The sequence below is a fragment of the Artemia sp. Qi Xiang Cuo genome, chromosome 5 (assembly GCF_049724085.1).
Source record: "Artemia sp. Qi Xiang Cuo chromosome 5, ASM4972408v1, whole genome shotgun sequence".
In the NCBI taxonomy this organism is placed as follows: Eukaryota; Metazoa; Arthropoda; class Branchiopoda; order Anostraca; family Artemiidae; genus Artemia; species Artemia sp. Qi Xiang Cuo.
The window spans coordinates 38,076,889-38,104,867 of NC_142798.1; the positions used below are offsets into that span (position 1 = coordinate 38,076,889).

At 33.5% G+C, this 27,979-nt stretch overlaps 2 protein-coding genes across 2 annotated transcripts in view; one reads left to right on the forward strand and one right to left on the reverse strand.

Annotated features, from left to right (window-relative positions):
• Positions 1 to 3,376, forward strand: part of SdhA (succinate dehydrogenase, subunit A (flavoprotein)) — a 48,849-nt gene extending 45,473 nt beyond the window's left edge. The window contains exon 12 of the mRNA XM_089089557.1: positions 3,182 to 3,376. Within this exon, the coding sequence (XP_088945683.1) occupies positions 3,182 to 3,268 (87 nt within the window). The 3' untranslated portion in view covers positions 3,269 to 3,376. The remainder of the gene's footprint in view (positions 1 to 3,181) is intronic.
• Positions 3,377 to 4,918: 1,542 nt separating this feature from the next.
• Positions 4,919 to 27,979, reverse strand: part of LOC148952115 (uncharacterized) — a 95,501-nt gene continuing 72,440 nt past the window's right edge. The window contains exons 3-5 of the mRNA XM_089088848.1: positions 11,974 to 12,154; positions 7,289 to 7,597; positions 4,919 to 5,191 (exon numbers count right to left, since the gene is read on the reverse strand). Of these exons, the coding sequence (XP_088944974.1) occupies positions 5,156 to 5,191; positions 7,289 to 7,597; positions 11,974 to 12,154 (526 nt within the window). The 3' untranslated portion in view covers positions 4,919 to 5,155. The remainder of the gene's footprint in view (positions 5,192 to 7,288; positions 7,598 to 11,973; positions 12,155 to 27,979) is intronic.

Sequence of the window (27,979 nt, forward strand, 5' to 3'; positions counted from 1 at the left end):
AAAATTCACCATTTGAATTGAATAAGTATTTTTTGCCTGGCAATAGACTTCGCCATTCTGCAACTTCGATCTTCATTAGATATGTAGACAGGTTGTCTTAAATTAGACTGGGCGAAAATATTGATTGAATCTTTTGAAATTCAGTTGTTATAAATTGGGTTTAAGGAAATACCTCTGGTGTCTCTATTTATAGCCAAATTTCTGTTTATATCTCTATTTATAGCCAAATTTCTGTTTATATTTTTTTTTTTATCTCAATAGCCTTTTTAAAAGATTGTGGTAGGCCATTTACAGTAGATATTAAAGTTGCTTCCTCAAAAAGAACCAAATGTGTGGGATTTTCAAAGATATGGAGGGCCAAAGCAGAGTCAAAGTTGTCATTTTTATTTTTGAATCTCAGGGACTTATCTATTGAAATTTTGTGTTCATGCAAACGTTAACCTAGTTATTGGTTGGTCCTACATATGTAAAATTTCCCAAATGGACACGGTATTCTGTAGACACAACTACTCAGTATAGGGTCAGTTTAATCCTTTCTCGAGTTGAAAAAATGTTCAACTTTTTGTTCGGTTTTGAAAGAAACAGAGAGATTATGCTTCTTTAAAATTTTTCCAAATTTGTCACTGAGTTTCGAGATGCATGGTAAAGTGGTGAAAGTTTTGTTCTCAATTACCAGAATAACTGAATCAAGGGGGGCGACTCCCTATTTTCCTTTTCTATCTTTTTTAGTCGTCTATTAATGATATTTTCAATAAGGTTTATTGGGTAGCCATTGCAGAATTGAATGTTTTTGACATGATCCAATTGAGAATTTACCTGATTACGCGAAAAGATTTTTAGAACTCTGTCGACTAAACAGATTATTACCCCTCTTTTCACAGAAGGAGGGTGATTTGACGAGAAATGTAGATATGGATCATTATGGGTCGGCATATTTTATTTTTTATAAAATATTCTGCTAACGGAGCGAGTTCTACAAAGTCACTGTGACAAAAAGTGACAAATCCTGATCTTATTTCGGTAAATTATTTTTTAAAAAAACTATAAAATTACACTTATATGTACATTAATAAAATGTCTTGTTTGATCACCATCAAACAATAATTTATCATTAGTTAAATTTATGATTTTGATGACTGTTAAAGTTCGTCCAAAAAATTGTAAGTATTGTTGAAATTATAAAAAAAAATTCAAATTGTAGAATGCGGAAGAAATTTAAATCCCGAAATTTGCCTCTGAGCAAAGAAGCCACTTCTCCGGTGTATGTCAGAAGACGTCGATTCTCTACACTTTGCCATACTATCATTTTGCATAACTATATCCCCAAATTTTCACAAGTCCCCATTAGTATAGTATATTGGTATATAGGTACTAATTGTGAGTTGAAATGTCGAAGGTTCGATTCTTTGTTTGAGAATATTTTTGCAGTTTAAACCAACATAAAGTTTCAACTGAACTGATGTAGACATATTTGGCGAGAGCCACGTGTTATCCTTTCTGTGTCACTGAGTATCTTGCATACATAAAGTTAAGAAAGTGAATACATCCCCTATCACGCTAAATACTACTTTAATGAAGCCAAACAAGTGTCTATTTCAAGCTTCTACAAAGTGCAGCTTTGCGGAAAAGCGAAAAAGTTTGAACCAGCCGTTTGTTTTTGTTTTTTTTTGCTGAATTATATATTGCTGTAGTTGTCAGAATGCTATATGATTTGCTACCAGAGAGGAACACCCTTGGTAATTCAAAGGATTTTTTCTAATACGTTTTATGAAAGTGATATTTATAACCCGCACTATTAATCGGGATGCGCTTGAACAATTGCTCCAATATGTTTCCTATATCTTATTTGGGCCATAGCGTAAATTGCTGGAACTTTTTGCTTTTTATATCAAAAGCGGTGTTTCTTATCTGGAAGTCCGTATCAAAAACTCTGCGTGAACAAACAGTTGTTCCTTAATAACAATTGGAAATCCAAAAGAGATATTTCAACTTTCTCTCTTCCCTGTAAAACTTTTATTGTTTTAGCCACGTTTTGAATTAGCATCGCCATATTAACGATTATTCCGAACTTTGTTTCTATGTACCTACAGTGAATTGCAAGTGTACGTGAATGGTATTTTCTCTTGTGTCTTTCATTTACTTTTGTTTGACGTATTTGTGTGAACTAAAGGTCATTAAGAATATTTTTCAGTTTCGGCAAAAAAGGGACGAATAAAACATACACAAAAACTACTGTAGTGACTGTCCGGTCCCTTAAGGGACCGGACAGATTGAACGGGATAAATCTAAAAAGTTTTTTTACTCACCAGCACCCGCTTATCCTCATTGATACACCAGAATAACGGATATGCTTCGGAAATCGAATGAGTTAGGGAAGTTTTTTTGCAAGTTTATTCCGGAAGGCACATTGGTTAAACGCCTTTTTTCAGAAGCGAGTATCTTTTTTCATTAGAATCCTGGTCGAAATAGGAGCTTCAACAACGTTTTCCCTTCCACAAAGACGAACTTGATGATTACTTTGATAATAGCAAAGGGTCTGAGACCCTAGTGGTGGACTTAATATATTCTATTTTCCAGCTGAGAGTTAAGGTCTCGGTTCTCTATTTAATCTTTTCATTTAGAACTTATGATCTATAGAGGAGGCACTGTTGATAAGAATGCTTTAACTCAACGTATATTGTGAGCAATATCTCTTTGTGTGTGTGTGTGTGTGTGTGTGTTTTGTTTACCAGAGAGCTTAGGCTTCAGTCCTATGAAGCCTTGGTTTCCAATTTCGAATTTCTGACCTTTTAAACTTTCGATATGGTACCTTAATATTCCGTATAAGAAAATGTTTTCAAATCAGAAAGTGCTATTTTTTTGACATGATACCTTTGATTCCAAAAAGTTTTACTTAAAGGTTCATCCCCATCTCCTCCTCCTCCCCCTAAGAAAAAAAATAATAAATCTTTTTTTTTCTTTTTTTTTCAAATGAAGCAAGGCCCTGGCAGTTAAAGAAAAACAGCTTGCTTGAAAATTTTCAATTTTTAACTTTTGATCTTTAAACTTTAGGTATGGTACCGTCCTTAAGAATCTTTCTTCTTTTTATACTGTCACGCATTCAAAGGTTACGAGTTATTTACCAATATGCTGGAAATATTTATATTGTAACAATAATACTGAGAACATGATTTTAATTCAGGTTGACTTGAGATATCGACCTGTTATCGACCATACCCTTGACGAAGAAGAGTGCAAGTCAGTTCCACCTGCAATCCGTTCGTACTAAACAGAAAAAGTATTTTGTTTGTAGCTGCGCACTAATTGTTAAATAATGGCAGTGAACTTATCTTTTTGTATATTGACTATGTCGTGAAATATAATTCGTTCTTTCGTCTTTTCTTTGCTATCATTTATATATTAGACCTATTTCACACCTATAATTTTTCTAATGGAAGCACATAAGGACCGAGTCTTACTTTCATATTGGCTTTTAGCATTGGTGTTATAATTAGGAAGGAGAAGCTGTGATAGAATGAACGAAGTACTGTAAGCTCTGACACCATTTGGAATTCTTCATACAGGAATTGATGCATCTGTGGTAGACACATGTGATAGGTTCTTGTTGTGATTCTCACCTATTATTTCGAAGGTTTTCCAGCATTTAAGGCAATCTTAAGCGACGTTAATCTGGTTATTGTGCAAATTAATTGAAAAAATTGCATCCATATTTAAAATTTTTTAAGTATTAACGTTATTATTGCTACTAATTCTTAACACATTTTTACCTATTTTCTATTTCTTTGAAGGAATAAATTCTATCTATCCTAAAATAGTTATTTTTGTTGCAGTATTTTCTCTATTTAAAATTGATGCATTCTCTTTGTAATTATAGGTTGCAAGATAACAGAGACATAGTGTAACTGTCTTGGACGAAGTTTCTAACTTTCAGGTTGGAACTCCAAAAAGAAATTGTATGTTGCATAAAGGGCTGTTTGAAAAATGAAGGGAAATTAAAATAAGAGTCTAGATTTTCAGCAATGCAAATCCTTGATTGTTGAATTTTGTCGAGTTTCCAAAATAAATCTCTTGGCTCAAGTAAGAACTCGATTCTTGTTTCTTTTCTTCGTTTTTATAAAATCTTGTGAAGAGCATTTTGTGAAAACTTTAAATTTAAGCTAAATTCTTGTAATCGTAGCTCATATCCTTGTGTATAACACTTGCCTGATATTCCAGGAGCATACAAGAGAAATTTTAAGAGTCGAAGTCCTCGTAGGATGGTCCTTGGCAGTAAGGATCAGTTAGTAATTTTTATTTCTTGCATAATTTGAATAGAGAAATAACGATTTATTTCAAAAGTAATTAATTGTAAAAAAGAAAAAGCCAAGTTGTTATCTTTATATGAATTAAATGAGATAAAAAAGTTTTTCAACTGAAGGTAAGGAGCAACTTCAAAACTTAAAACGAACAGAAATTATTCCATATATTAGGTGGCTGCCCCTTCCTCAACCCTCGCTCTTTACGCTAAAGTCTTAGTTCTTTAAAAATACTTCCCATTCAAATTCAACAGCCCTTGTGCTTCAAAAGTCGTTAAGACTATTAATTAAAAACTGAAGATACAATAATAAGATGGGGACGTTTTTCATGAATTTCGCATTTTGGGGAATTTTTCGTATTCAGGTGTATGTTGATCCTAGCAGTCATTTCTGCAAAACGTCATAGAGAATCTACAGTGTGACGTGAAGGGGTTAGGTATCTAGTCCTCATAATCAGTGGCTTTTTATGTGGGCAAAACACAGCTTCAAACACTTCTTAAAGGGAATTATTACTTAAATATTACATGTTGCTTTTTAGCCCGACCCAAAATAACGCTTGGAAAGAAAAAACATTAAATACGGCTGTAGCATTAAGCAAGGTAAAACACTGTATTGGATTTTGTTTTAACAAGACCTTTTATTCTTATAAGCTATAGACATTGCTATTAGGAAACATCGCATAACTCAATGATTAAAACTATCAGTAGACATTAAACTACACATGTCATAATTTTTAAATCAAAATTCGAAAAAGAAAGTATCACAACATTGATCACAATGTCTTACAGACAGCATGTTATTAAACAAAGCTTCGTTTGAAATTTCTCTAAAATAGGTTAACTGTATGAGGTAACATGACGCTAAGCAGTATCGTTGCATTCGTTCAATGTCGTCACCTGAAAATAAAATGAGTATCAGGGTCTCTTATGAAAAACAACTACATTTTCCGTTAAAAGCAACAGCTAATGTATAGTTTGGCTTCTTCAAGGGCTATATAGCACAAATGAAATACAAATACTATTTAAGATAGAAAGAAGTAAACTTTCAGATTTATCCCGTACCACTGCAAGTTCTACAACGCTCCTGAAAACAATTTGATTCAGACTGTTAAATTGTTATTATTTGGGGTTCATTGTAGGTGCACAATCTTCAAACGTTAAAGGGGGGAATGAAGAGACGGATCTTTTAAAGGAAAGGGTTACCAAAATAAGCAAAAACTGCATTTTTTAGTCACTATTGTTAATTCTTCTAGGAGAGGGGAGCATTGCAGACCGACGACAGGAACTCTCCGGCTTATCCCTCTGCGTGCAGCTGCGGGAAAAGATTGCTTAAATTTTAAAACAGATTTCTCGTGCTTCCTGACTTCACGGGGTATACGTTTTATTGAGATTTAAAAATGTAATAAGGCCTTCCAAAGAACTTGAACATATTAAGGCTAGCCATCATAATTTTCAATCAATGCTATTCTTCCTATACCAAGAAATCGCGAATAATAGTCATGATTTAAGGGATTTACGGCTTGATTGTTTCTTATAATTCCTGAAAAAAAGGAAACCAGAAACATGAATTTGATTTTACCTTTTTTTACATCTTCCTTTGATAGTTCAGAAGAAAAAAATTCAAGGTATTTGAGTTAGTTGAATAAAATGTAATTCATGGGAAATAGATTTTTTTTTTCTGTTGATTCGACCAATAATATGCCAAAAAAAACTTTGGGTCTGTAATCCTTATACTTATGTGGAAGAGTTCCAGGCAAATGAGAAAAAAGAATTCCCTAAAATCTTCGATTTTCAACATTTCTCTTATTATAAATCGCAAAATTTGCTGGAAGGACTTAGTTTCGAATGACCTGCAGTTTCTGTAATCTGTAACTATAATAATAAGTGGCATCGCTCTAATGCAAGCCAATTGCTAATAAAAGGAAACAAATCTCTGTAAAACCAATTAAACAAATCAATTGGTTTTCACTTTGTATTCCACTGTCTCCTCGGTAGCGTTATATTGTTGGCTAGTAGGGGAACAATCAATCATTATAAACCCTCATTAGTTAGCCGAGTTTCTAGGGTTGCCATGGACGCAACGTTCGTAACATTTTTGCCACGTTTTGACATTAAATGTTACTATTGGCGTTACGTTGCAAAATGACGTTTTTATATTACGTTTTTCGGAAGGTTAAGAAGTGCCCCTCGCCCATGAATGATTTGAAGTCAACAAGAATAAATTAACAATGAAAAACCCAGGACATTACAAGGTATGCAATCCACTATTTCTTGGATAACAGTATTTACCCCCTATGAAGGAAATACTTACGAGCAAAATTCTTGCTTGTGGCTTTTTTTGGATTTTCGGATACACTTCCAGTTTATCCCTCCCCCTAATCTTTGGATGATATAAACAAGGAAAAAAGTCTTTGGCTATAAACAAGATTTCACTGATTTTGTTGTTGTTGTTTTTCATGTTTTTATTATGACAAACAGTGAATGAGCAATAAGTACGTGAATGGGGTTACATTATTGGCTTAGTCAGGATCAGGGTGGAAGTGAGGAACTTGGTCGTTCTCCTCAAATGAAAACTCGGCTGTGGTAGTTTCAATTGTGTTATGTTATAAGACATGAATTTTGCACAAGAGCGAAATCATTGAAAATACGTTCGCCTCTCCCCTTTCTCGAAATGTCGTTCATTTTTGTCGGAGATGCCACCCTGCTTTAGCATATAGTCTAAACGATTCAAAAAGTAAGACATCAGAGTAAAATACAGCTGAAAAAAATTTCAAAATTATAAGACAACTCATTATTTTTCATATTTCTGCATTTTATGCAAGTTTTTAAGAATAATACAGAAACTTGATTTGAAAATAGTTTATGATTCAAGATGCACATGAGCATACTTTCGACTATATGTATTTTTTTTAAGTTTACTGATGTTACCTTTAACCTGCTTATCGATCATATACATTTACATAGGATGTAATTAGGTAAACTGAATAAACTCACCTCAGAAACTTCAGCATATCCATTACTTTCCAATTCATGTTCTTGTTGTGTGTCAGGATGCAATAAGTCCTCGCCCATCTTCATCTGATCGAATTCCTCCATAGCTTTATACTCTTTTGTAACTAATTCTACAGGGTCAGGTAGTTGCCAGTCAGCCAAAACTGGGCTAGGGGGTAATTCTGGCAGTGCCTCCGTTAGTAGGACAGAGCTTAAAAGGGACATGGTGCGTTCCACTTTTAAAATATAGTCCCTTATCACGTCTTCCTCGTTAGGGTTTGGACTTGTCAAATTAGCTTCACGAATTTGTCCCTGTAATCGAGGTTTTTGACATTGAAAAAATAATATGCTTGTGCACATGCTTTGTTTAAATACCATGTATAAACAATTAACTAGGAGGAAGAACTACAAGGAGTCATTACATGGAAATCCTGTCATTGTCAAGAGAGGAATTGCAGGGCAATTTTTATTAGAAATAGACTGTTAATATTTGACACGCAAAAGACCAAAATTTTAAAAGTAGAAGAGAAAACCAAAACAGGAAAGAACTTTTTTTATTGATGCTACAACTGGCATGCATTTCAAGGGGAGAAGTTACTCTTATGTGATCGTCCAGTATCATGACAAAATAGCCACTGATCAACACAATATCCACAGAATAGCTGATGGCAGGCCAAGCTGTTATACTAAACTTAAACATCGAAAGAAATGAATACCACCAAGACAAAAATATGAAATGGAGTACTGTAACTGTAAAAAGAGAAAGCTCAATGAAACTGTCTTAACAAATCGTTAGAAATATGAACAGAACGATACAAATACAAACCGCTGCATCAGAAAAAAATTTCTTCTTCAGCAAACAAAGAATCCAGCACACACAGTAGAATATAACACATTTGAATCAAAGTCTAACGGTAAAACACTTTCTATAATCGTAAATAAGCCGAAAAATTACTTAAGGGAGAAAAGAAGAAGACAGAAGTAATTAGATTAATAATTCAGTCCATCACCATGAAAATTCTTCGATATGGTATTCCATGAAGTAAGGTGAAGTAACATATATATATATATATATATATATATATATATATATATATATATATATATATATATATATATATATATATATATATATATATATATATATATATATATATATATATATATAGCTACAATACTATATAACTACATTTATACACAAACACTAAAATACTTAGAAAAAAAACACTTATACACACACTAAAATACTTACAAAAAAAAAAAAAAAAAAAAAAAAAAAAAAAAAAAAAAAACCTAACATTCACTAAACACTCCTCAGAAAACTTTCACAATAACCTCAAACATAAAATCTATTAGTGCTAAACAGGAATTTTTTCACTATGTTCCTAACATTTTTATCATCAATTATCAAACTTAAATCAAAAGGGAAGCTAATATTATGTTCTCTCAATTCAAAAATCATATTAAACCTCTGACGAACATAAAAAGGACAATCATACAGGACATGCTCACAGTTTTCTATACATCCACATTTACACGTTGGGCTATGAGTCATGCCTATTTTATGTAAAAAATAATTCAGTTTCGAATGACCTGTTATAAACTGAGTTAAAATATAACTTGGTTCAAGTTTTTGCGCACAAATTAAATCTTCTTTACATTCGAAAAAACTAACAGGCCAACTACTTACATAATTTTCAAATATTACATACCATTTATTATATAGAGCATTTTTTAAAATACTAATGTTCTGTTTGAAAGGTGAAAAATAATATTCCATCAGAAACTTAACTCCTAGCAACTCAGCAACTATTTCATCGGTAAAAACACTATGATCAACGGAGTATCTATTTAAAGGAAAACTAGGATGCACAATATCTGGCCAAAAAGGGGGACGTCCCTTTTTACCAAACCTCATCACTGCCAGTTCTATTGCTCTTAGACCGATTGGAAGGACACCAGAAAGGGCTTTAATTATATGATTTTGAGCAGTTATAAACGACTTTGAAATACTAAGGGTTGAATATCTTTGTGCTGACTGTAACATATTTTGTATTTTTTTTTTCTTAAGGCCCCAATCCATACTGGAGCAGCATACAAAATAGTACTTTCAATTACTGACTTATACAATTTTCTAAGAGCGAAAGGCTTTAAGCCCCAGGTCATCCTTGCCGCGCTTAAACGACGACTCGAATATTTCTTAGCCTCATTAATTCTGCATGTTATATGTTCTGTCCAAAGAAGTTTCCTATCTAAAATTATACCTAAATATCGAACTATATCCTTAACATCAATAACGTCACATCCAACTACTAAATTAACGTGGAGTGTTTTATGTCTATATGTGAATAAGACGACCTCTGTTTTTAATGTGTCAAATGTTAATTTATTATTTAATGCCCATTTGTCAAAATTCTCGAAAATCTTATTTGCTACTTTTTCCAGTGTACCTACATTCTTTGCTGTAATAATAGAACATATGTCCTCAGCGTATGCTTGAATCAAACAATTTTCATTTATATTAATTTCAAGAATGTCATTAATATTAACAAGCCAAAGAAAAGGAGATAGAATTCCACCTTGTGGACATGACTTTTCTAGTAAATGTAAGTTTCCATTTTCATGTGCGACTTTTCGATCTGATAGATAACTATGAATTAATTTTATTAAGCCAGAAGGGCGTTCTTTTTCCTTTAACTTTTTAATAATTCCTGGATGCCAAGCATTATTGAACGCCCCTTTTATATCAAAAAATACACACAATGTAAATAACTTCTTCTTTTTGTTTTTTTCAACCATAGTAACCAAATTATCAGCCGCGTCTACTGTGCATTTATTTTTCGAAAAACCAAACTGATAATCAGAAATCCAATTTTTATCATTACTTAAATTATTCAGTCTACCCATTAATAATTTCTCAAAATTTTTCCTAAATTAGAAAGCAGACCTATAGGGCGATACGATCGGGCGTTACCGTCATTTTTTTACCCTTTTTATTTATTACAATCACATTAGCCCTTTTCCATTCTTTAGGGAAATACGAAACTTTCAGATATGCGTTTAAAATTATCAAAAGAGTTGGTGCAATTACATTCATATTTTTTTTCAAAATTAAATTTAAGATTCCATCTGGGCCTGGGGCTTTCATTGGTTTTAATTTTTTTATAATTTCTAAATGGTCTTGAAAGTGAAAAACCTCGCTATTTTCTATATCTTATTCTAACGTCTGATTTAGTTCTGGACCAATTGTATGATTATTGCTATTGTCATCTATCATCTCATCTTTCGTAAACCACTTATTTAAAAGTACATCCCCAGCTTCAGTTATTGAATTCGTAAAAGTACCATCACTCTTTTTAATATGGATAGGCTTTGCAGTCCCACCCTTCAACCTACAAATCTTATGAATCGTATTCAACGGATCCGTAGTCCCCCTTTCTTCACAAAAACGGCTCCAATCTTCTTTTTTAGCCTTCAAAATTTCCATCTTGTATTTACTTTTAGCATTTTTTATATTTAATTCGCTTTCTATCGATCTTGATATTTTAAAAATTCTCGTATTACGTCAGGGCGAGGTAAATGTTAAATTAAGCATTAAAGGCAACGCATTAGTGTTGACTTGTAGAGACCAATTTATCTCCCACGTACTTTTTTTTAGGGCAAAATTGTGTAGAAAGAATGGTACTACAAATTTTGGAGGGGCTCATGTGATTGAAAATTGAAAGTTCTACCTTTTTAAGGGTTAAAAGTGACAGAAGGGAACCATCCCCCAATGCTCTTTTTTAATTCCAGGCACCCCGTAGCACTAAATCAAAACTTCGAGGTAGCTATTTGAATTAAAGCAAACAATAGAACCAAAAAAAGCATATACAGGGTAGGCATGCCTCACACAACCCCGTGGCCAAGGGCCTCAAATTTTAAAATCCGTTCCATTTCTTAGCAGATGCATTTTAGTCGAACAGGTTGTTATGTTGCACTTTGATGAAGCTCTAGCCTTTAGGGGTTTTGCAAGGGTAGTAGACCCACTTTTGTTACTGGTAATTTGTGTTTGTTCAAAAAACCTGGGTCAATTTTAATTTCTGATTATCTTTTTATTTATTCCTTTGTTGTAAAATCTTTAATTTTTTTAAGTTTAACTCAATTATCCTTTTAATTTCGATCGTTTCAATTCTAACCCTTTATAAGACTTTATTTCTACTCGTTCTATATTTTAATATCGTTCTTTTCTTTTTTTGAAAACGTTTATTTTTAGATTTTCTGTTTATTTTAATAAATTTTACTAGGCATTCATGTGTTACCATATTTTACCATTAACGAAAAGACTCCAATATTTCATGACTAACGTAAACAAATTTAAAGATAACTGTAGTTTTGATTTGTTAGTGGGCCCTCAAAGATTTTTTATTGTGGTTGCGGCGATCGCTGCAACCTAGTTAAGGACGAACCTCAGCCAATAGTAACGCAAAATTAATAGTTTTGAAATCAAATTGGATCAAAATAAAAAGTACACCATTGAAATCACATAGACCAAAAACTCTATGCATAAATCTTACAGTCCCCTGCTTTGAACAACAAGAAAAATAACTTTTTTTTGACTGGGAAGCACTTATGTATCCTCATTTTTTTCTTTTTATATTTATGAACAGTCTCTGTACTTTTTATTTGTGAAACAGACTATAATTTGTTACCTTTTCAGCAGTATCAAGTTTGATTTTCTCCATAGTAGCGGTCACTGTTCCAAAACAATTAGCAACATCTTTTCTAACAATTTCGTTTTCAGCGTTAATCAATTGATGTGTTTCTTCCCATGCTTCTAATGATGGCTGCAAATCGAAAAGCTCTTGCAAGTGTGACTGGATAGCTGCCAATCTGCAAACCAGAAAGTCATATTAATGGGCTTATGAGCCTTCTATGCGCATCATGAGCACAAGAGCGTTACGTATAGGGGAGGGGGCTTTCCTATGTTTCAGCCAATCGGAAAAAGAACTGAGTCAGAAGAATAGTGGTGCGAAGCACCGCTATTTTACTGGCTAATATTTTGCTTTATTGACAAATGAAATTCAAGAGAGGAGAGAAAGTAACATAATGAAAAATTAAATCAAAACGTGGGAAGAACGAGGATTTTGTTAGCCAGTGGCGAACCATAAAAATGACAAAACATAACAAAATATTTCTACAAAGGCCTCCACCATGTCGTCCTCAGTACTAAACAAAAAAGAAAAAAAAACACGAAAATCTAACCTTTCGAAGTTTACCTTACAAAGACAGAACAGACACTGAATAAAAACCAGGAAGGAATAAATGAAAACGAATTTACCAAGATGATTGGGCAAGGATCTTTCGCCTTGCAATAGTTTTAGCTGGTCTACAATTTCGGTTTTCATTAAATATGAAAATAAGTTCGTTTAAGTTATATGGGTTAAAGATATTGATTGGATCCTTTAAAATTAAACTATTGAATATTGGGCTTAATGAAATATCTCCAGTGTCACTATTTATTGCTAAATTTTGGTTTATATATTTTTTTATCTCAATTACCTCTTTAAAAGTTTGTGGTACGCCATTTACAGTTGATATTAAAGTTGCCTCGTCAAACAGAACTAGATGGGTCGGATTTACGAAAATATGCGAAGCCAATGCCGAATCAAAGTTGTCATTGTTATTTTTTAATCTCAGGGACTTATCTATTGACATTTTGTGCTCATGCAAACGTTCACCTAGTTGTTGATGGGTCCTACCAATGTAAAATTTTCCACAAGAACACGGGATTCTGTATACACCACTATCCAGTACAGGGTCAGTTTTATCCTTTCCTGAGTTGAAAAAGTGTTCAACTTTTTGTTCGGTTTGGAAAGAAACAGAAAGATTACGTTTTTTTAGAATTTTTCCACGTTTATCGCCAAGTTTAGGGATGCATGGTAAAACGATGAAAGTTTTTTTCTCAACTGCCGGTGTAACTGAATCAAGGGGGACAAGCCCCCTATTTTGTTCTTTTATCTTTTTTAATCGTCTAACTATTATATTTTCAATGAGTTTGATTGGGCAACCAATGCAGAAAAGAATATCCTTGACATAATTTAATTCAGGATTTTTATGATTATGGGAACAAATTCCTAAAACTCTGTCGACGAAAAAGATTATTACCCCTTTTTTCGCAGAAGGAGGGTGATGGGAAGAGAAATGTAGATATCGATCATTATGAGTCGGCTTTCTATACATAGAGAATTGAAGACTAGGCTTAGTTTTTGTAATCCAAACATCCAAGAAAGGCAGCTTACCTGAAACTCCGAGTTCCATTGTGAACTGGAGATTCGAATCAAAAGAGTTCAAATGTGCCAAAAAATCTCTTAGAGAGTCTTGTCCATGTTCCCAAACAGAAAAGATATCATCAACAAAACGAAACCAGATAGAGTGTTTTAAGTATAAAGTATTCAAAGCAGACTGTTCTATGAAATCCATGTAAAAATTTGCCAAATAAGGAGACAAGACAGTGCCCATGGATAAGCCCATTATTTGAAGAAAAAATTTGTTTTGGAATTTAAAATACGAGGAGAACTTGTTGCAAAGACTTGTTGCAGAGAACTTGTTGCTTTATTGAGCAAATGGGCAGATGGGAATAAATGACGTAAGATCAACGGAAGATGATCGGTCTCAGCCAGAAAAAAAGTGATTTTCATGGCAATATCACCCAAAGCAGTCGGTAAAATCTATTGACTCCCTCCGAAAAAAATATTTTGACTAGTGACGCCTCTGTATGAGCACACTTCATATCTGTCAGAGGCTTTGTTCAAAAATTTTGACCGAAATAAATGTCTTATAAATTTTAGTTTTACTTGCATTAATCATGCAAGTAAGTTTTTGATCATTCGCCAGAAATTAATTGATATCCTATACCTCCTGGAGAATACGACGCAAAGAAGTTTATGTGACCTCATCTTTACTTCTTTTTCTGACAAAACTTTTATCGAAGTTGTGATGATATTTCAAATCAGTACCAACAAAATCTTTACTGATATACATCTTTGCCCTATATTTTCTTGTTATCACTTGTACCTTTTCCACTACTGAAGATACAGTGATTCAGCCTCGGAGAAATTATGGTTATTTTCTAAATTTTCTAGTTTCATTGACTGAGACCATTTAACTGAATCCCCCTTTAACTCCGCCCCCATTGAACTCAAACTTATTTTATTGGACACTCGTTCAACTTAACCCCCGTTTAATTCAACTTCCGTTTAATTCAACCCCTATTCAAATCAGCCCCCATGCAACTCAGCCCCCGTTTAACTCAACGCACATCTAACCCAACCCCAATTTTAATCAAGCACTGTTTGACTCAACTCGACCCAAGGACTAAGAATAAGTTTGAACTAGTGCTGATTAGAAGTTCAAAATCTATTTCTCGCTTCGGTCGCTGATCAAATATTACAATTAGCTTGTTTTAAAATGTGTGAAGGAAGGGTCTCTGAATTTGGACCTTAGCCCAAAAATTAGAAATAAAGTTTTCTCTGGTTAAGCTTAAAATTTAAAAGAATGCAGTCTCTAGTCTAGGAATACAGTATATCAAGAAATAATCTTACGAAAAAAATGAGAAGTATGGAGAAAGAAACCGGCTTAAAAATTTCTACCGCAAATAAAGGTTCTAAAAGAAGATTGGGACGGTAGAAATTATTATACTTGGAAGCAGCTTTGAATAGCTAATCAATCGTCTTTTTCATTTGGAACTTACGGCTAAAGTATGGCATGCACACACAAACCCATGACCAGTTAATGCATGCCTTTATGGGGCTGGCAAATAAAACCATAATCCTGAGAGCCTTGGATGATTATCAAATTGAACGCCCGTATGATATTCCAGTGCCCCGATATGGCTGGAGAAAAAAAAAAGAAGACATCTCCAGATTTCAAGCTCTTTTTCAAAATTCACAAAAATTGTTTTCGTAATTAATTTTGGTGTTAATATGAAAATAAATAGTATATATCATTAACGAATCAATTTTGTATTTGAATGATTTTTTTTTACTTGGCCGTTTTTTCACAACTCTTTTTTTATTTTCCACTTGCAAATGGTACTAGGAAGGAGAGTGTTCAAGAGGGCGATTTTAAACCACAGTGTAAGGGTTTTTGATCATTGCACTCGAGAAATGACACTAAAATCATATTTTGATGCCAATAGGTTATGATGGTGTTGTCATGATGAAATTATATTAAACACGTAAATGAGAGCATGGGCTTTCAAAGGACCTTAAAATAGCTCTCTATGATGTTCTAGTGCCCAATTAGTACTGAAGAAATAAAAAAAAAAAAAAAGGATGCCTATTAGAGTTTCCAGCTCTTTTTAAAAGCTCCCATAAATTGATTTCCGCAATAAGCTTTTACTAATGAGATGAATCTAAATAATAGCTATAATTCTTAAATCAGCATTAACGGTAAATTTTCTTAAGAGACAGAGCTTTTAAGCTTTTTTTTAAACGGGCTTTTCATCTTTTGGTGCTTGTGATTTTCTTTGTAATAGATCGAACTAGTACTAGTAGTTGAGTTGAATGGGGCTTGTTTTGCACGATGGATGAATTAAAAAGCGTTGAGTTAAAAGAGGATTGACCCGCACAAGGGTTGAGTTGAATGAGGACTGGGTAGCATGCTGGTTGAACTGAATAAAATTGAATTGCAAGGGGGTTTAGTCGAATGAGTGTTGAGTCGAATGAGGGTTCAATTAAACAGGGTTGTGTTGAAAGTGGTTTGAGTTAACAGGGGATTGAATTGCATTGGGGCCGAGTTAAACGGGGGGGGGAGTTGAGTTGTACGGGGTTAAGTTAAATGGGGTTTTATTTGCACGACGGTTCAGTTAAATAAATGATTAAAGAGAGAAAAAAACGGGTATAAATTTCGGTTAAATCGGTTCAGTTAAAGGGTTCAGTAGCACGGGGTTGAGTTGAATGAAAGTTGAGTTACACTGCGGTCGAGTTGAATGGGGGATCCATTTAATGGGGGTTGAGTTCTATGAGGGTTCGGTCAAATGGGTTAAGTTGCACGGGGTTTAGTTAAGCAAAATTTCAGTTATAAGGGAACAACATTTTCCTTGACTGATCAGGGACACACACTATGAAAAGAATTGGATGTATCGGCTGGGATGTGATTAAACCGAAAGCAAATATTAATAATGGCAATCTTGCTGCAAGACTCCCCTTCTAAAATAGTGTTAGTTCGTTCTTAGCAAACATTCACTATTAACACGGGTATCTCTTTACTTACATTTTGCTACCAGAAACTCTTTTGAAATTTGACTCCATTTTCCCGTTTGTTACATTCAGATCTCCCAATTTCCCATATTTGATTGGTTTGAAGGGCTGATTGTTTTACTTATCACATTTTGAAAACGTGACCATAAAATGAAAAAGTTTTAATATGTGTATTGCATGTCTTCAGAAATACAGCAATCAATTGAAAAAAAGCCATCTTTTCATTTTATACTTTACATGTGAAAGTTGCTGGCATGAAACTTGAGATTAAGTGGGTAGATTAAGCATAGATAAATTATTGTTTCGCAATGATAAAATTTGTTTCAAAGGTATATTGATTCAAATCCCCTTTTCGAACCATTGGGATGTCTATATTCAGACCGGGATACTGTCTTAAAAAAATTAAATTAAGCTCTATTTAATATAAAAACAGTCCATCGATTCTCATGATCAACAAAACAAGCCTAATAGTGGAGGAAAAATACGGTTTGACCTCGGGGAAATTGTCAGAGATTTTATTTTTGCACCAAAATGTTCAGAAAGGTCAGCTTAATTACAAAAACAATCTACCCGAATTCCCCTGGAACAAGTGTCCCAAATTTGCCCTTGAAGGGGGAAATGAGGACGGAATTCGATGACATAAGACATTGAAAGACATTGCGTGGCAAACGAGTAGATTTTCTACTGCTTCAGTTCCTAGTTTGTTCCTGATCCTTTTTATGTCGTACGCTCGTCGGTTATTTTCATGCGTGTCTGTCTGCATAAGGATATCACATGCATCAAGCTTGGCATGGTACAGCAGAAGGACAAATAGGTCGGTATCATTCCCAATCAAAGTGGTCGACAAAGTTTCAGCGCGATTGACTGCAGTTTGTACAACTAAGACATAGGCATGATCCTGAGGATTTAAAACTTTATATCTTGAGTTCGCCAGTCTCTCAGTAAGTAGGTCGATGAAGTGTTGTTTATTTTAGGGTTTTTTTTATTTTTTAAATTCCTCCTTGCTTGACAATCTTCATGTTAGGAGAGAATTCAATCGTTGGACACGAACAAACTTTTGGTTCTCTTCAGCTGTGTGCAATTTTTTGTCCCTGGTGTATCAGTCAAAGAGTAAAAAACTACCAATGCCTGGCGGAAATGTCTTGTGACACAATCTACTACTACTGCTACTACTGCTACTACAACTAAGGGTATTAAGGCAAAAAAAATTTGGAAATATGGAAACAGCATGGAGCTAAATTGAAACACACTATGCCTACACAGGTTGTCAAGAGGACGTATCAGAAATGCCTCAGGAACAGCTGATGGTATTAAGTTGAAACTTTCAACGTGCATTGAAAGGGATGATGAACAAACCAAAGGTGCTATGCATACTGCTAACAATGCTACTCAAACTATTGCTACTATGGAAGCTATGAGCATTAAGGTGAAGCTTGGCGGAAGTTGAACTAAATCAAAACGAACTATGAAAAGCCAGATTTTCATCAAAACGAACTATGAAAAGCCAAATCAAAAGCCTGGTTGCCAATAAGACACCTCAGAAATATATCGAGAACGACTGAGGGTATTAAGTTTAAACTCTTGGGACTACTACTATTACTACTTCTGCTTTTACAATTTAAATAAATCTAAAGAGTGTCAGTGTATCCAGGTTGTCAAAGACCATAGATAGAATTTTTGGGAAGGTTATTAAGTTTTATTTTCACTCTCAACATTACTTTACAATTTTTTACATACCCCAACACCAAGAAATACATTTCAAAAGGCTTTTTTATATTATTTAAGAACAAGTTCTTTTCTTAATATTCTTCCTAAATATGCTTTACAAGTTGAAGTACTCATCTTTTTTCACTCCCAACACCAAGCAATACTTTTCAAAATGCATTATTATTTTATTTCAGAACAAGTTCTTTTCTTAATATTCCTCGCACGTAACGTGCGCGCACGTAACCTAGTCTAAATTAACATTAAAAATGAATAAAACCCAACTTTATTAAAAAAATATGTAAAAATGTACCACGTCACCTATTCTCAATTACCCTTAAAAGGTTGAATAATCCCCCACTTGAAAAGCATTGCTTGGTGTTGGGGTATGCAAGAAGTCGTAATGTAATGTTGGGAGTAAAAAGATGAGTACTTTAACTTGTAAAACAGGTTTAGGAGGAATATTAAAAAAGGAACTTATTCTGAAATAATATAATAAAGCCTTTTGAAACGTATTTGCTTGGTGTTGGGGTATGGAAAAAGTCGTAAAGTAATGTTCTAAAACACAAAGCATGTTCTAAAATAATATTATAAAGCCTTTTGAAGAGTGTTGCTTGGTGGTGGGGTATGTAAAAAGTCGTAAAGAAACGTTGGGAGTGAAAAAGGATGAGCACTTCAACTTATAAAACAGATTTAGGAGGAATATTAAGAAAAGAACGATTTTTGAAATCATTAAATTGATCCATTTATAACGTATTGCTTGGTGTTGGCCTATGCAAAAAGTTATAAAGGAATGTTGAAAGCAAAAAAAGATGAAGATATGTACTACAACTTGCAAAACGGGTTAGGAGGATTCTTGTGAGAGGAAGTTGTGCTGGAATAATAAAACACAGCCTTTTGTAAAGTATTGCTTGATGTTGTGGTATGCAAAAAAGTCGTAAAGTAATATCGGGAGTGAAAAATATGAGTACTTCAACTTGTAAAATTGGTTTAGGAGGAATATTAAGAGAACTTGTTCTGAAGTGATATAACAAAGCCATTTGAAAATATTGCTTTGTGTTGGGGTATAAAAAAAGTCGTAAAGTAATGTTGGGAGTGAAAAAGGATGTGTATCTCAACTTATAAATGGGTTAAGGAGAAATATTAAGAAAAAAACTTGTTCTGAAATAACAAAATAAAAGCCTTTTGAAAAGTATTGCTTGGTGTTGGGGTATACAAAAAGTTGTGAAGTATTGTTGGGAGTGAAAAAGATGAGTACTTCAACTTGTAAAATGGTTTTAGGAAGGATATTAAGAAAAGAACTTGTTCTGAAATTAAATAATAAAGCCTTTTGAAAAGTATTGATTGGTGTTGGGAGTGAAAAAGGATGAGTATTTCAACTTGTAAAACATGTTTAGGAGGAATATTAAGAAAAGAACTTGTTCTAAAATAACATAAAAAAGCATTTTGAAATGTATTTCTTAGTGATGGGGTTCGCAAAAAGTTGTAAAGTAATGCTGAGAGTGAAAAAAGACGAGTACTTTAACTTGTAAAACAGGCTTATAAAGAATATTAAGAAAAGAACTTGTTCTGAAATAATATGATAAAGCACTTGAAAAGTATTTCTTGGTGCTTGTGTACGCAAAAAGTCGTAAAGTAATGATGGGAATGAAAAAAGATGAGTGCTTCAACTTGTAAAACAGGTTTAGGTGGAAAGCATTTTGAAAAGTATTGCTTGGTGTTGGGGTATGCAAAAAGTCGTAAAGTAATGTTGGGAGTGAAAAAAGGTTAGTACTTCAACTTGTAAAACAGGTTTAGGTGGAATATTAAGAAAAGAAATTGTTCTGAAAATAATATAATAAAGCATTTGAAAAGTATTGCTTGGTGTTGGGGTATGCAAAAAGTCGTAAATAAATGTTGGGAATGAAAAAAGGTTAGTAATTCAACTTGTAAAAGAGGTTTAGGAGGAATATTAAGAAAAGAACTTATTCTGAAATAATATTATAAAGCCTTTCGAAGAGTGTTGCTTGGTGGTGGGGTATGTAAAAAGTCGTAAAGTAATGTTGGGAGTGAAAAAAATGAGTACTTCAACTTGTAAAGTGGGCTTAGGAGGAAAATTAAGAAAAGAACTTGTTCTGAAATAGTATAATAAAGCCTTTTGAAAAGTATTGCTTGATGTTGTGGTATGCAAAAAAGTCGTAAAGTAATATCGGGAGTGAAAAATATTAGTACTTCAACTTGTAAAATGGGTTTAGGAGGGAAGTTAAGAAAAGAACCTGTTCTGAAATAATATAATAAAACCCTTTGAAAAGTATTGCTTGGTGTTGGGGTATTCAAAAAGTCGTAAAGTAAAGTTGTCGGTGAAAAGGATGAGTACTTGGTGTTGGGGTATGCCAAAAGTCGTAAATAAATGTTGGGAGTGAAAAAAGGTTAGTAATTCAATTTGTATAAGTGGTTTAGGAGGAATATTAAGAAAAGACCTTGTTCTGAAATAATATTATAAGGCCTTTTGAAAAGTATTGCTTTGTTTTGGGGTATTCAGAAAGTCGTAAAGTAATGTTGGGAGTGGAAAAGGATGAGTGCTTCAACTTATAAAACAGGTTTAGGAGGAATATTAAGAAAGGAACTTGTTCTGAAATAATATAATAAAGCCTTTTGAAAAGTATTCGCTTGGTGTTGGGGTATGGAAAAAGTCGTAAAGTAATGTTGGGAGCGAAAAATATGAGTAATTAAACTTATGAAATGGGTTTAAGAGGAATATTAAGAAAAGAACTTGTTCTGAAATAATATAATAAAGCCTTTTGAAAAGTATTGCTTGATGTTGTGGTATGCAAAAAAGTCGTAAAGTAATATCGGGAGTGAAAAATATGAGTACTTCAACTTGTAAAATGGGTTTAGGAGGGATATTAAGAAAAGAACCTGTTCTGAAACAATATAATAAAACCCTTTGAAAGGTATTGCTTGGTGTTGGAGTATTCAAAAAGTCGTAAAGTAAAGTTGTGGGTGAAAAGGATGAGTACTTCAACTTGTAAAATTGGTTTAGGAAGGATGTTAAGAAAAGAACTTGTTCTGAAAAGATATAATAAAACCTTTTGAAAAGTATTGCTTGGTGTTGGGGTATGCAAAAAGTCGTAAAGTATTGTTGGGAGTGAAAAAAGATGAGTGCTTCAACTTATAAAATAAGTTTAGGAGGAATATTAAGAAGAGAACTTGTTCTGAAGTGATATAATAAAGCCTTTTGAAAAGTATTGCTTGCTGTTGGGGTATGCAAAAAGTCGTAAATTAATGTTGGGAGTGAAAAAGATGAGTACTTTAACTTGTAAAACAGGTTGAGGAGGAATATTAAGAAAGAAACTTGTTCTGAAATGATATAATAAAGCATTTTGAAATGTATTTTTTGGTGTTGGGGTATGCAAAAAGTCATAAAGTATTGTTGGGAGTGAAAAAGATGAGTACTTTAACTTGTAAAGCAGGTTTGGGAAGAATATTAAGAAAAGGAGTTGTTCTGAAATAATATTATAAAGCCTTTTGAAAAGTATTGCTTGGTGTTGGGGTATGCAAAAAGTCGTAAAGTAATGTTGCGAGTGAAAAAGAATAGTACTTCAACTTGTAAAACCGCTTTAGGTGGAATATTATGAAAAGAACTTTTCCTGAAATAACATAATAAAGCATTTGAAAAGTATTGCTTTGTGTTGGGGTATGTAAAAAGTCGTAAAGTAATGTTGGGAGTGAAAAAGTATGAGTACTTCAACTTATAAAACAGGTTTAGGAGGAATATTAAGAAAGGAACTTGTTCTGAAATAATATAATAAAGCCTTTTGAAAAGTATTTGCTTGGTGTTGGGGTATGCAAAAAGTCGTAAAGTAATGTTGGGAGTAAAAAAAGATTAGTACTTCAACCTGTAAAACAGGTTTAGGAGGAATATTAAGAAAAGAACTTGTTCTGAAACAATATTATAAAGCCATTTGAAGAGTATTGCTTGGTGTTGGGGTATGCAAAGGTCGTAAAGTAATGTTGGGAGTCGAAAAGGATGAGTACTTCAACTTATAAAACAGGTTTAGGACGAATATTAAGAAAAGAACATGTTCTGAAATAATAAAATAAAGCCTTTTGAAAATTATTTGCTTGGTGTTGGGGTATGCAAAAAGTCATAAAGTAATATTGGGAGTGAAAAAAGATGAGTACTTCAACTTGTAAAATGGGTTTAGGAGGAATCTTAAGAAAAGAACTTGTTCTGAAATAATATTATATAGCCTTTTGAAAAGTATTTCTTGGTGTTGGGGTATGCAAAAAGTCGTAAAGTAATATTGGGAGTGAAAAAAGGATGAGTACTTCAACTTGTAAAACAGGTTTAGGAGGAATATAAAGAAAGGAAGTTGTTCTGAAATAATATAATAAAGCCTATTGAAAAGTATTTCTTGGTGTCGAGGTATGCAAAAGTCGTAAAATAAAGTTGGGAGTGAAAAAAAGATGAGTACTTCAACTTTTAAAACAGGTCTATGAGGAATATTAAAAAAAGAACTTGTTCTGAAATAATAAAATAAAGCCTTTTGAAAAGTATTTGCTTGGTGTTGGGTTATACAAAAAGCTGTAAAGTAATGTTGGGAGTGAAAAGATGAGTACTTCAACATGTAAAATGGGTTTAGGAGGAATATTACGAAAAGAACTTGTACTGAAACAATAAAATAAAGCCTTTTTGAAAAATATTGCTTGGTGTTGGGGTATGCAAAAAGTCGTAAAGTAATGTTGGGAATGAAAAAAGATGAAATGAGTTTAGGAGGAATATTAAGAAAAGAACTTGTTCTGAAATAATATAATAAAGCCTTTTGAAAAGTATTGCTTGGTGTTGGGGTATACAAAAAGCTGTAAAGTAATGTTGGGAGTGAAAAAAGATGAGTACTTCAACTTGTAAAATGGGTTTAGGAGGAATATTAAGAAAAGAAGTTGTTCTGAAATAATAAAATAAAGCCTTTAAAACGTATTGATTGGTGTTTGGGTATGCAAAAAGTCGTAAAGTAATGTTGGGAGTGAAAAAAGATGAGTACTTCAACTTGTAAAACAGGTCTAGGAGTAATAATACGAAAAGAACTTGTTCTAAAATAATATAATAAAGCCTTTAGGAAAGTATTTCTTGGTTTTGGGGTATAAGAAAAGTTGTTAACTAAGGTTGAGTGTGAAAAAAGATGATTACCTCAACTTATAGAACAGGCTTGGGAGGAATATCAAGAAAAAACCATGTTCTGAGTTAATATAATAAAGCATTGAAAAAGTATTACTTGTTGTTGGGGTTTGCAAAAAGTCGTAAAGAAATGTTGGGAGTGAAAAAAGATGAGTACTTCAACTTGTAAAATGGGTTTAGGAGGAATATTAAGATAAGAAGTTTTCCTTAAATAATATTTTAAGGCCTTTTGAAGAGTTTTGCTTGGTGTTGGAGCGTGTAAAAAGTCGTCAAGTGAAGTTAGCAGTGAAAAGGATGAGTCCTTCAACGTGTAAAATGGGCTTATCGTTGATTTTAACAATAAAATTACTTTATTTGAAAACTAAATATTATTAATAAAACCTGATATATTTTAAACGTGGGTGTCCTTGTTTCCAAAAACTAAAACCCAGCTTTATTAAGAAAAATCAAATATTATTAATATAATAAAATGTATTTCAAACGATGGTATTCTTATTTCTGAAAATTAAAGCCTATTTCTGAAAACTAAAACCCCACTTTATTAAAAATCAAATATTATTAATATAATCAGATATATTTTTAACGCGGATGATCCTATATCTGCAAACTAAAACCAAAACCTTATTAAAAAAAATTATTATTAAAATCAGATGTATTTCAAACGTGGATGTTCTTATTTCTGAAAACTAAAACCCAACTTTATTAAAATATCAAATATTATTAGTAGAAACAGATGTATTTTAAACATGGATGTTCCTGTTTCTGAAAACTTAAATTCTCTCTGCTGTGTTTCAGGACGGGTGTTTGCTTGTCTGTGGAGGTTTTTGAGAAACAAATTCAGCTCATCTCTCTCAAACTTTGGTAAAAGTTCTGTTAAAGTATCTCGTTTTCTAATATATCCACTATGAGCCTGCTAGTAGTTTCTTTATCTCTAAAAATTTCTTTTCTTACATCCCTCACCTTTTTAATAGATATTCTGAACGTTTAACGTTTTAGTATACCCAAAAATAATGAACACTTTACAAAGTAGTACATAAGATATTTTTAATGAAATAACGACATGTAGAATATTAATATAAAAATATGTTACATACATTATTATACATTAGTAACATCTTTAACAAGTTTTGAGCATATTGAGTCTGTTCCATATATTACTTCATCATATTCTCTCTTGACACTAAAGTTGTACTCTTCTCTTAGTTCATAACCAGTAGATTAATCATTAATCTATCCTTAGTCATACACCTTTTTTACAGGGGTGTCAGCTACAGGTTCAATAATTATTTCACCTTTCGTATTATTGGGTTTGTTGACTATACGATCGATGTTATTAATAAAGTTAACTTGCACTTCACTTTCCATCAATTCATCTCTGTATTCATTGATGATATTGTCTGCCAATTTCTTTTTTATTTTGCCCTTGATTTCACTGTCTATTGTCATATTATTTTTACACAGATAACAGTTATGGCACATAGACAAGATATGATTAATGACATTAGTGCAGGAGTATGCCTGTCTTCTTCTTGTCTTCTTTAAAATGCTAATACCAGAAAGATCACGGTAGGATGTATCAACAGATAATATGTTACCAGCAACAATAGCAAGGAGTTGTCCCCGATCATCGACGATTATTTTTATGTTTGCATTCTCTTTGAGCACTAATTTCTCTGGTAATGTTACTCTCATATATCCACCATTTACACGATTGAAGTTCTTGGATACTCCAAAGAAATCTAACTCCTCGCTCTCATGACAACGCACGCATACATTTCCAATAGTATTACCACTTGTACTTGTTTCATAGTTCAGGTATTTCTCCTTGTCAGCATTAAACACGACGATGATTTTATCATGTGCACATACTTTTGTCGAATAATTCTTCCTCACTTTTTAAACAAAAATATGATGTTGATGTCAATCGTTCCACTGCGTAACAAATACTTATTTCATACATGCAATAAAGTAGGTAGTGTCGATAACCAGCCAAAGAGTACCAGTGGGAAAGCCGCATCGTTCTTATGAGCAAGCATAGAGTGCAATTGGTAGAGCCGTAAGCATATTTCATGTCATTTTAAGGTATATAAAAAAAAGGTGAAAAAAATACCACGTTAAAAAAAATATAAAAAAGTTAAAAAAAAACTTCCAAAACAAAGTGTAGAAAAATGGGTTGGGGGGGGGGGGTGTAAAAAGTTGGGTGGAGGGGGGGCCTTCTGTGTCTCATGGCGCAAAAAAAAGTATTAAAAATGTGGGGGGGGGGGCAAAAATTTGGGGGAGGGGGGGGGACTTTCTGTGTCTCAAGCGCGCAAAAAAAAGTATTATAAAAATGGTGGTGGCCTTGGGGGTTGGGGTAGGGTACCTTACGACACTGTTCAAATGGAACTTGTATATTATAACGAGCATGGAGTTTCACCCCAAATCATCCTCTAAAATGTCTCAAACTGTTTCACCCAAAATAATCCCTAAAATGTCAATTAATTTGTTTCGCCCAAATAATCCCCTAAAAGTAGTTTCTGAATGTTCCTTTGTTTCGGCATCCTTTTGTGGTGTAAGAGAAACCTTACATAAATCCATTGACCTAGAAAGAAACATGTGATCTTGTCCCGTTAGACTCGCTCTTATCTGGCAATGATGTAAACTTCTGTCTGTATTCAATAGGCATTGAAACATCAAACCACATAACCTTCAACAAACAGAACTAAGAGACAACATCAAACCACATAACCATCAAACAATATAACCATCAAACCACATAACCAACAAACAATATAACCATCAAACAGGTCTAGAAAGAGGTGTGGTCTTGTACGTACAGGGATTCTAGGAATATTATTGGTCCTGAAAGAGACACGTTTACCAAGGACATTAAATCTCGTCCCAAATTTTTACCAAGGACATTAAATCTCATCCCGGCTTTTACCAAGGACATTAAATCTCTTCAATGCCCATATATGGATGTACGTCTTGTACCTTCTGAACCATTCCTACTGCTAGCTAAGATACGGCGGTTAAATTTAAACTTTAACGCAACTAGTAAACCATACGCATTCCTAGCATTTCTGGCAAAAAAATCTTTCAAAAGTTGACGCGTGGCGCGAAGATTTGACCCAATTGGTGCACCAGAATACGTCAGTGTATTTTGTGATTTAATAGCGTGTTCACCTAACTGAACATTTGTGGGGCAATATGAACGGTGATTGAACACCAGGAACTTAGCCTTACTCTCATTAAATTAAAGACCAATACGTTTATACTCTCTATCGAGAATTCCAAAATTTTCCTCAATTCCAAAGGCTGTTCTACTAATATCAAGGTTGTCATCAGCATAGTTAGCCAGCGAAACATCAATACCATTAAATATACATGTGGTTAGTACGTTCTGTTGTGGCAAAATGACAGTATTATTAAACAGGGGCGGAGAAGTAACAGCGCCCTGTCAAATATCTTTTTTTACGGTAATTGAAGGAGTGAGTTCAACCGTACCAGGTGAGATGGTAACCTTAACTCTGGCATTTAGCTTTTTATACATATCATGTATCGATTTGATGACAGAAATATTAACTTCCCGCTTATAAGCAGTTAATAAGATATGTTGATGTATACCCGTATCGAAAGCTCTAGATACGTCTAACCCAGCAGAATATAATACCTCATTATTTTCATGATCATGTAGAAGTAAATTAGCAATCGAATGGTGAGCATGGTCACGAACTACTCATTTCTTGAAGCCGAATTGGTTATCCGGTGTATAACACTTATCAGATATCTCGTCAATAATTAGTAACTCAAAAACAAAGAACATAGAAGAACATTGGTCCGAGGGCTTTCCCCTTTTTAACACCGGGGTTATTACTCCAGTACTGAACAAATCAGGAACCATAACACAACAGAATATCATCTGAAAGAGTAAGGTCAGATGCTTAATCAGGAGAGGGGACCCACATCTTAGATGCTTTGCACAGAGGCCATCAACACTACGGGAATTTTTCTTTTGTAGCTTTAAAAGGCACTCAGTAACCGCAGATCGAGTAACAATAAAACTGATCTCATCAATTGATTGGCCTAAGCAACCATCAAGCTCCCTTTCATATTGATTTGAAAATGATGGATCAGGCTCGGAAAATTCACTTTTAAAGTAACCATACCACGGGTCACTGGTAACTTTGAAAGCATTATAGGCTTTTGAATTATCTCTTTTGAGCAGTTTCCATACGAAATTAGGTTCACTTGTGTCTTTACTTGATAGTTCAGTAACTGATCTAGCCTGGTGTTGCCTAAGCATTTTTGCAAAATGTCGCTTTGTTTTCAAACGAATTTCATTTACCAAACCTTGCCGTAGCATACCACACTCCTTCCAGATATAAAACCAGAATTTCGATTTAGCACAAGAATCAACGAGGTCAGGATTACCTGACCAACCATGCTTCTCAGTTCCAAGACGTACTCTTCGTATGGGTACACTAGCACGTTCGGCAGCGCGTAGAGTGTGAACGATCTCTGCACAGTAAATTAAATAAGAAACAAGTTTTTTAACTGAAAGAAAGGAACGTCGTTAAAACTTAAAAAGAACAGAAATTGTTCCGTACATGA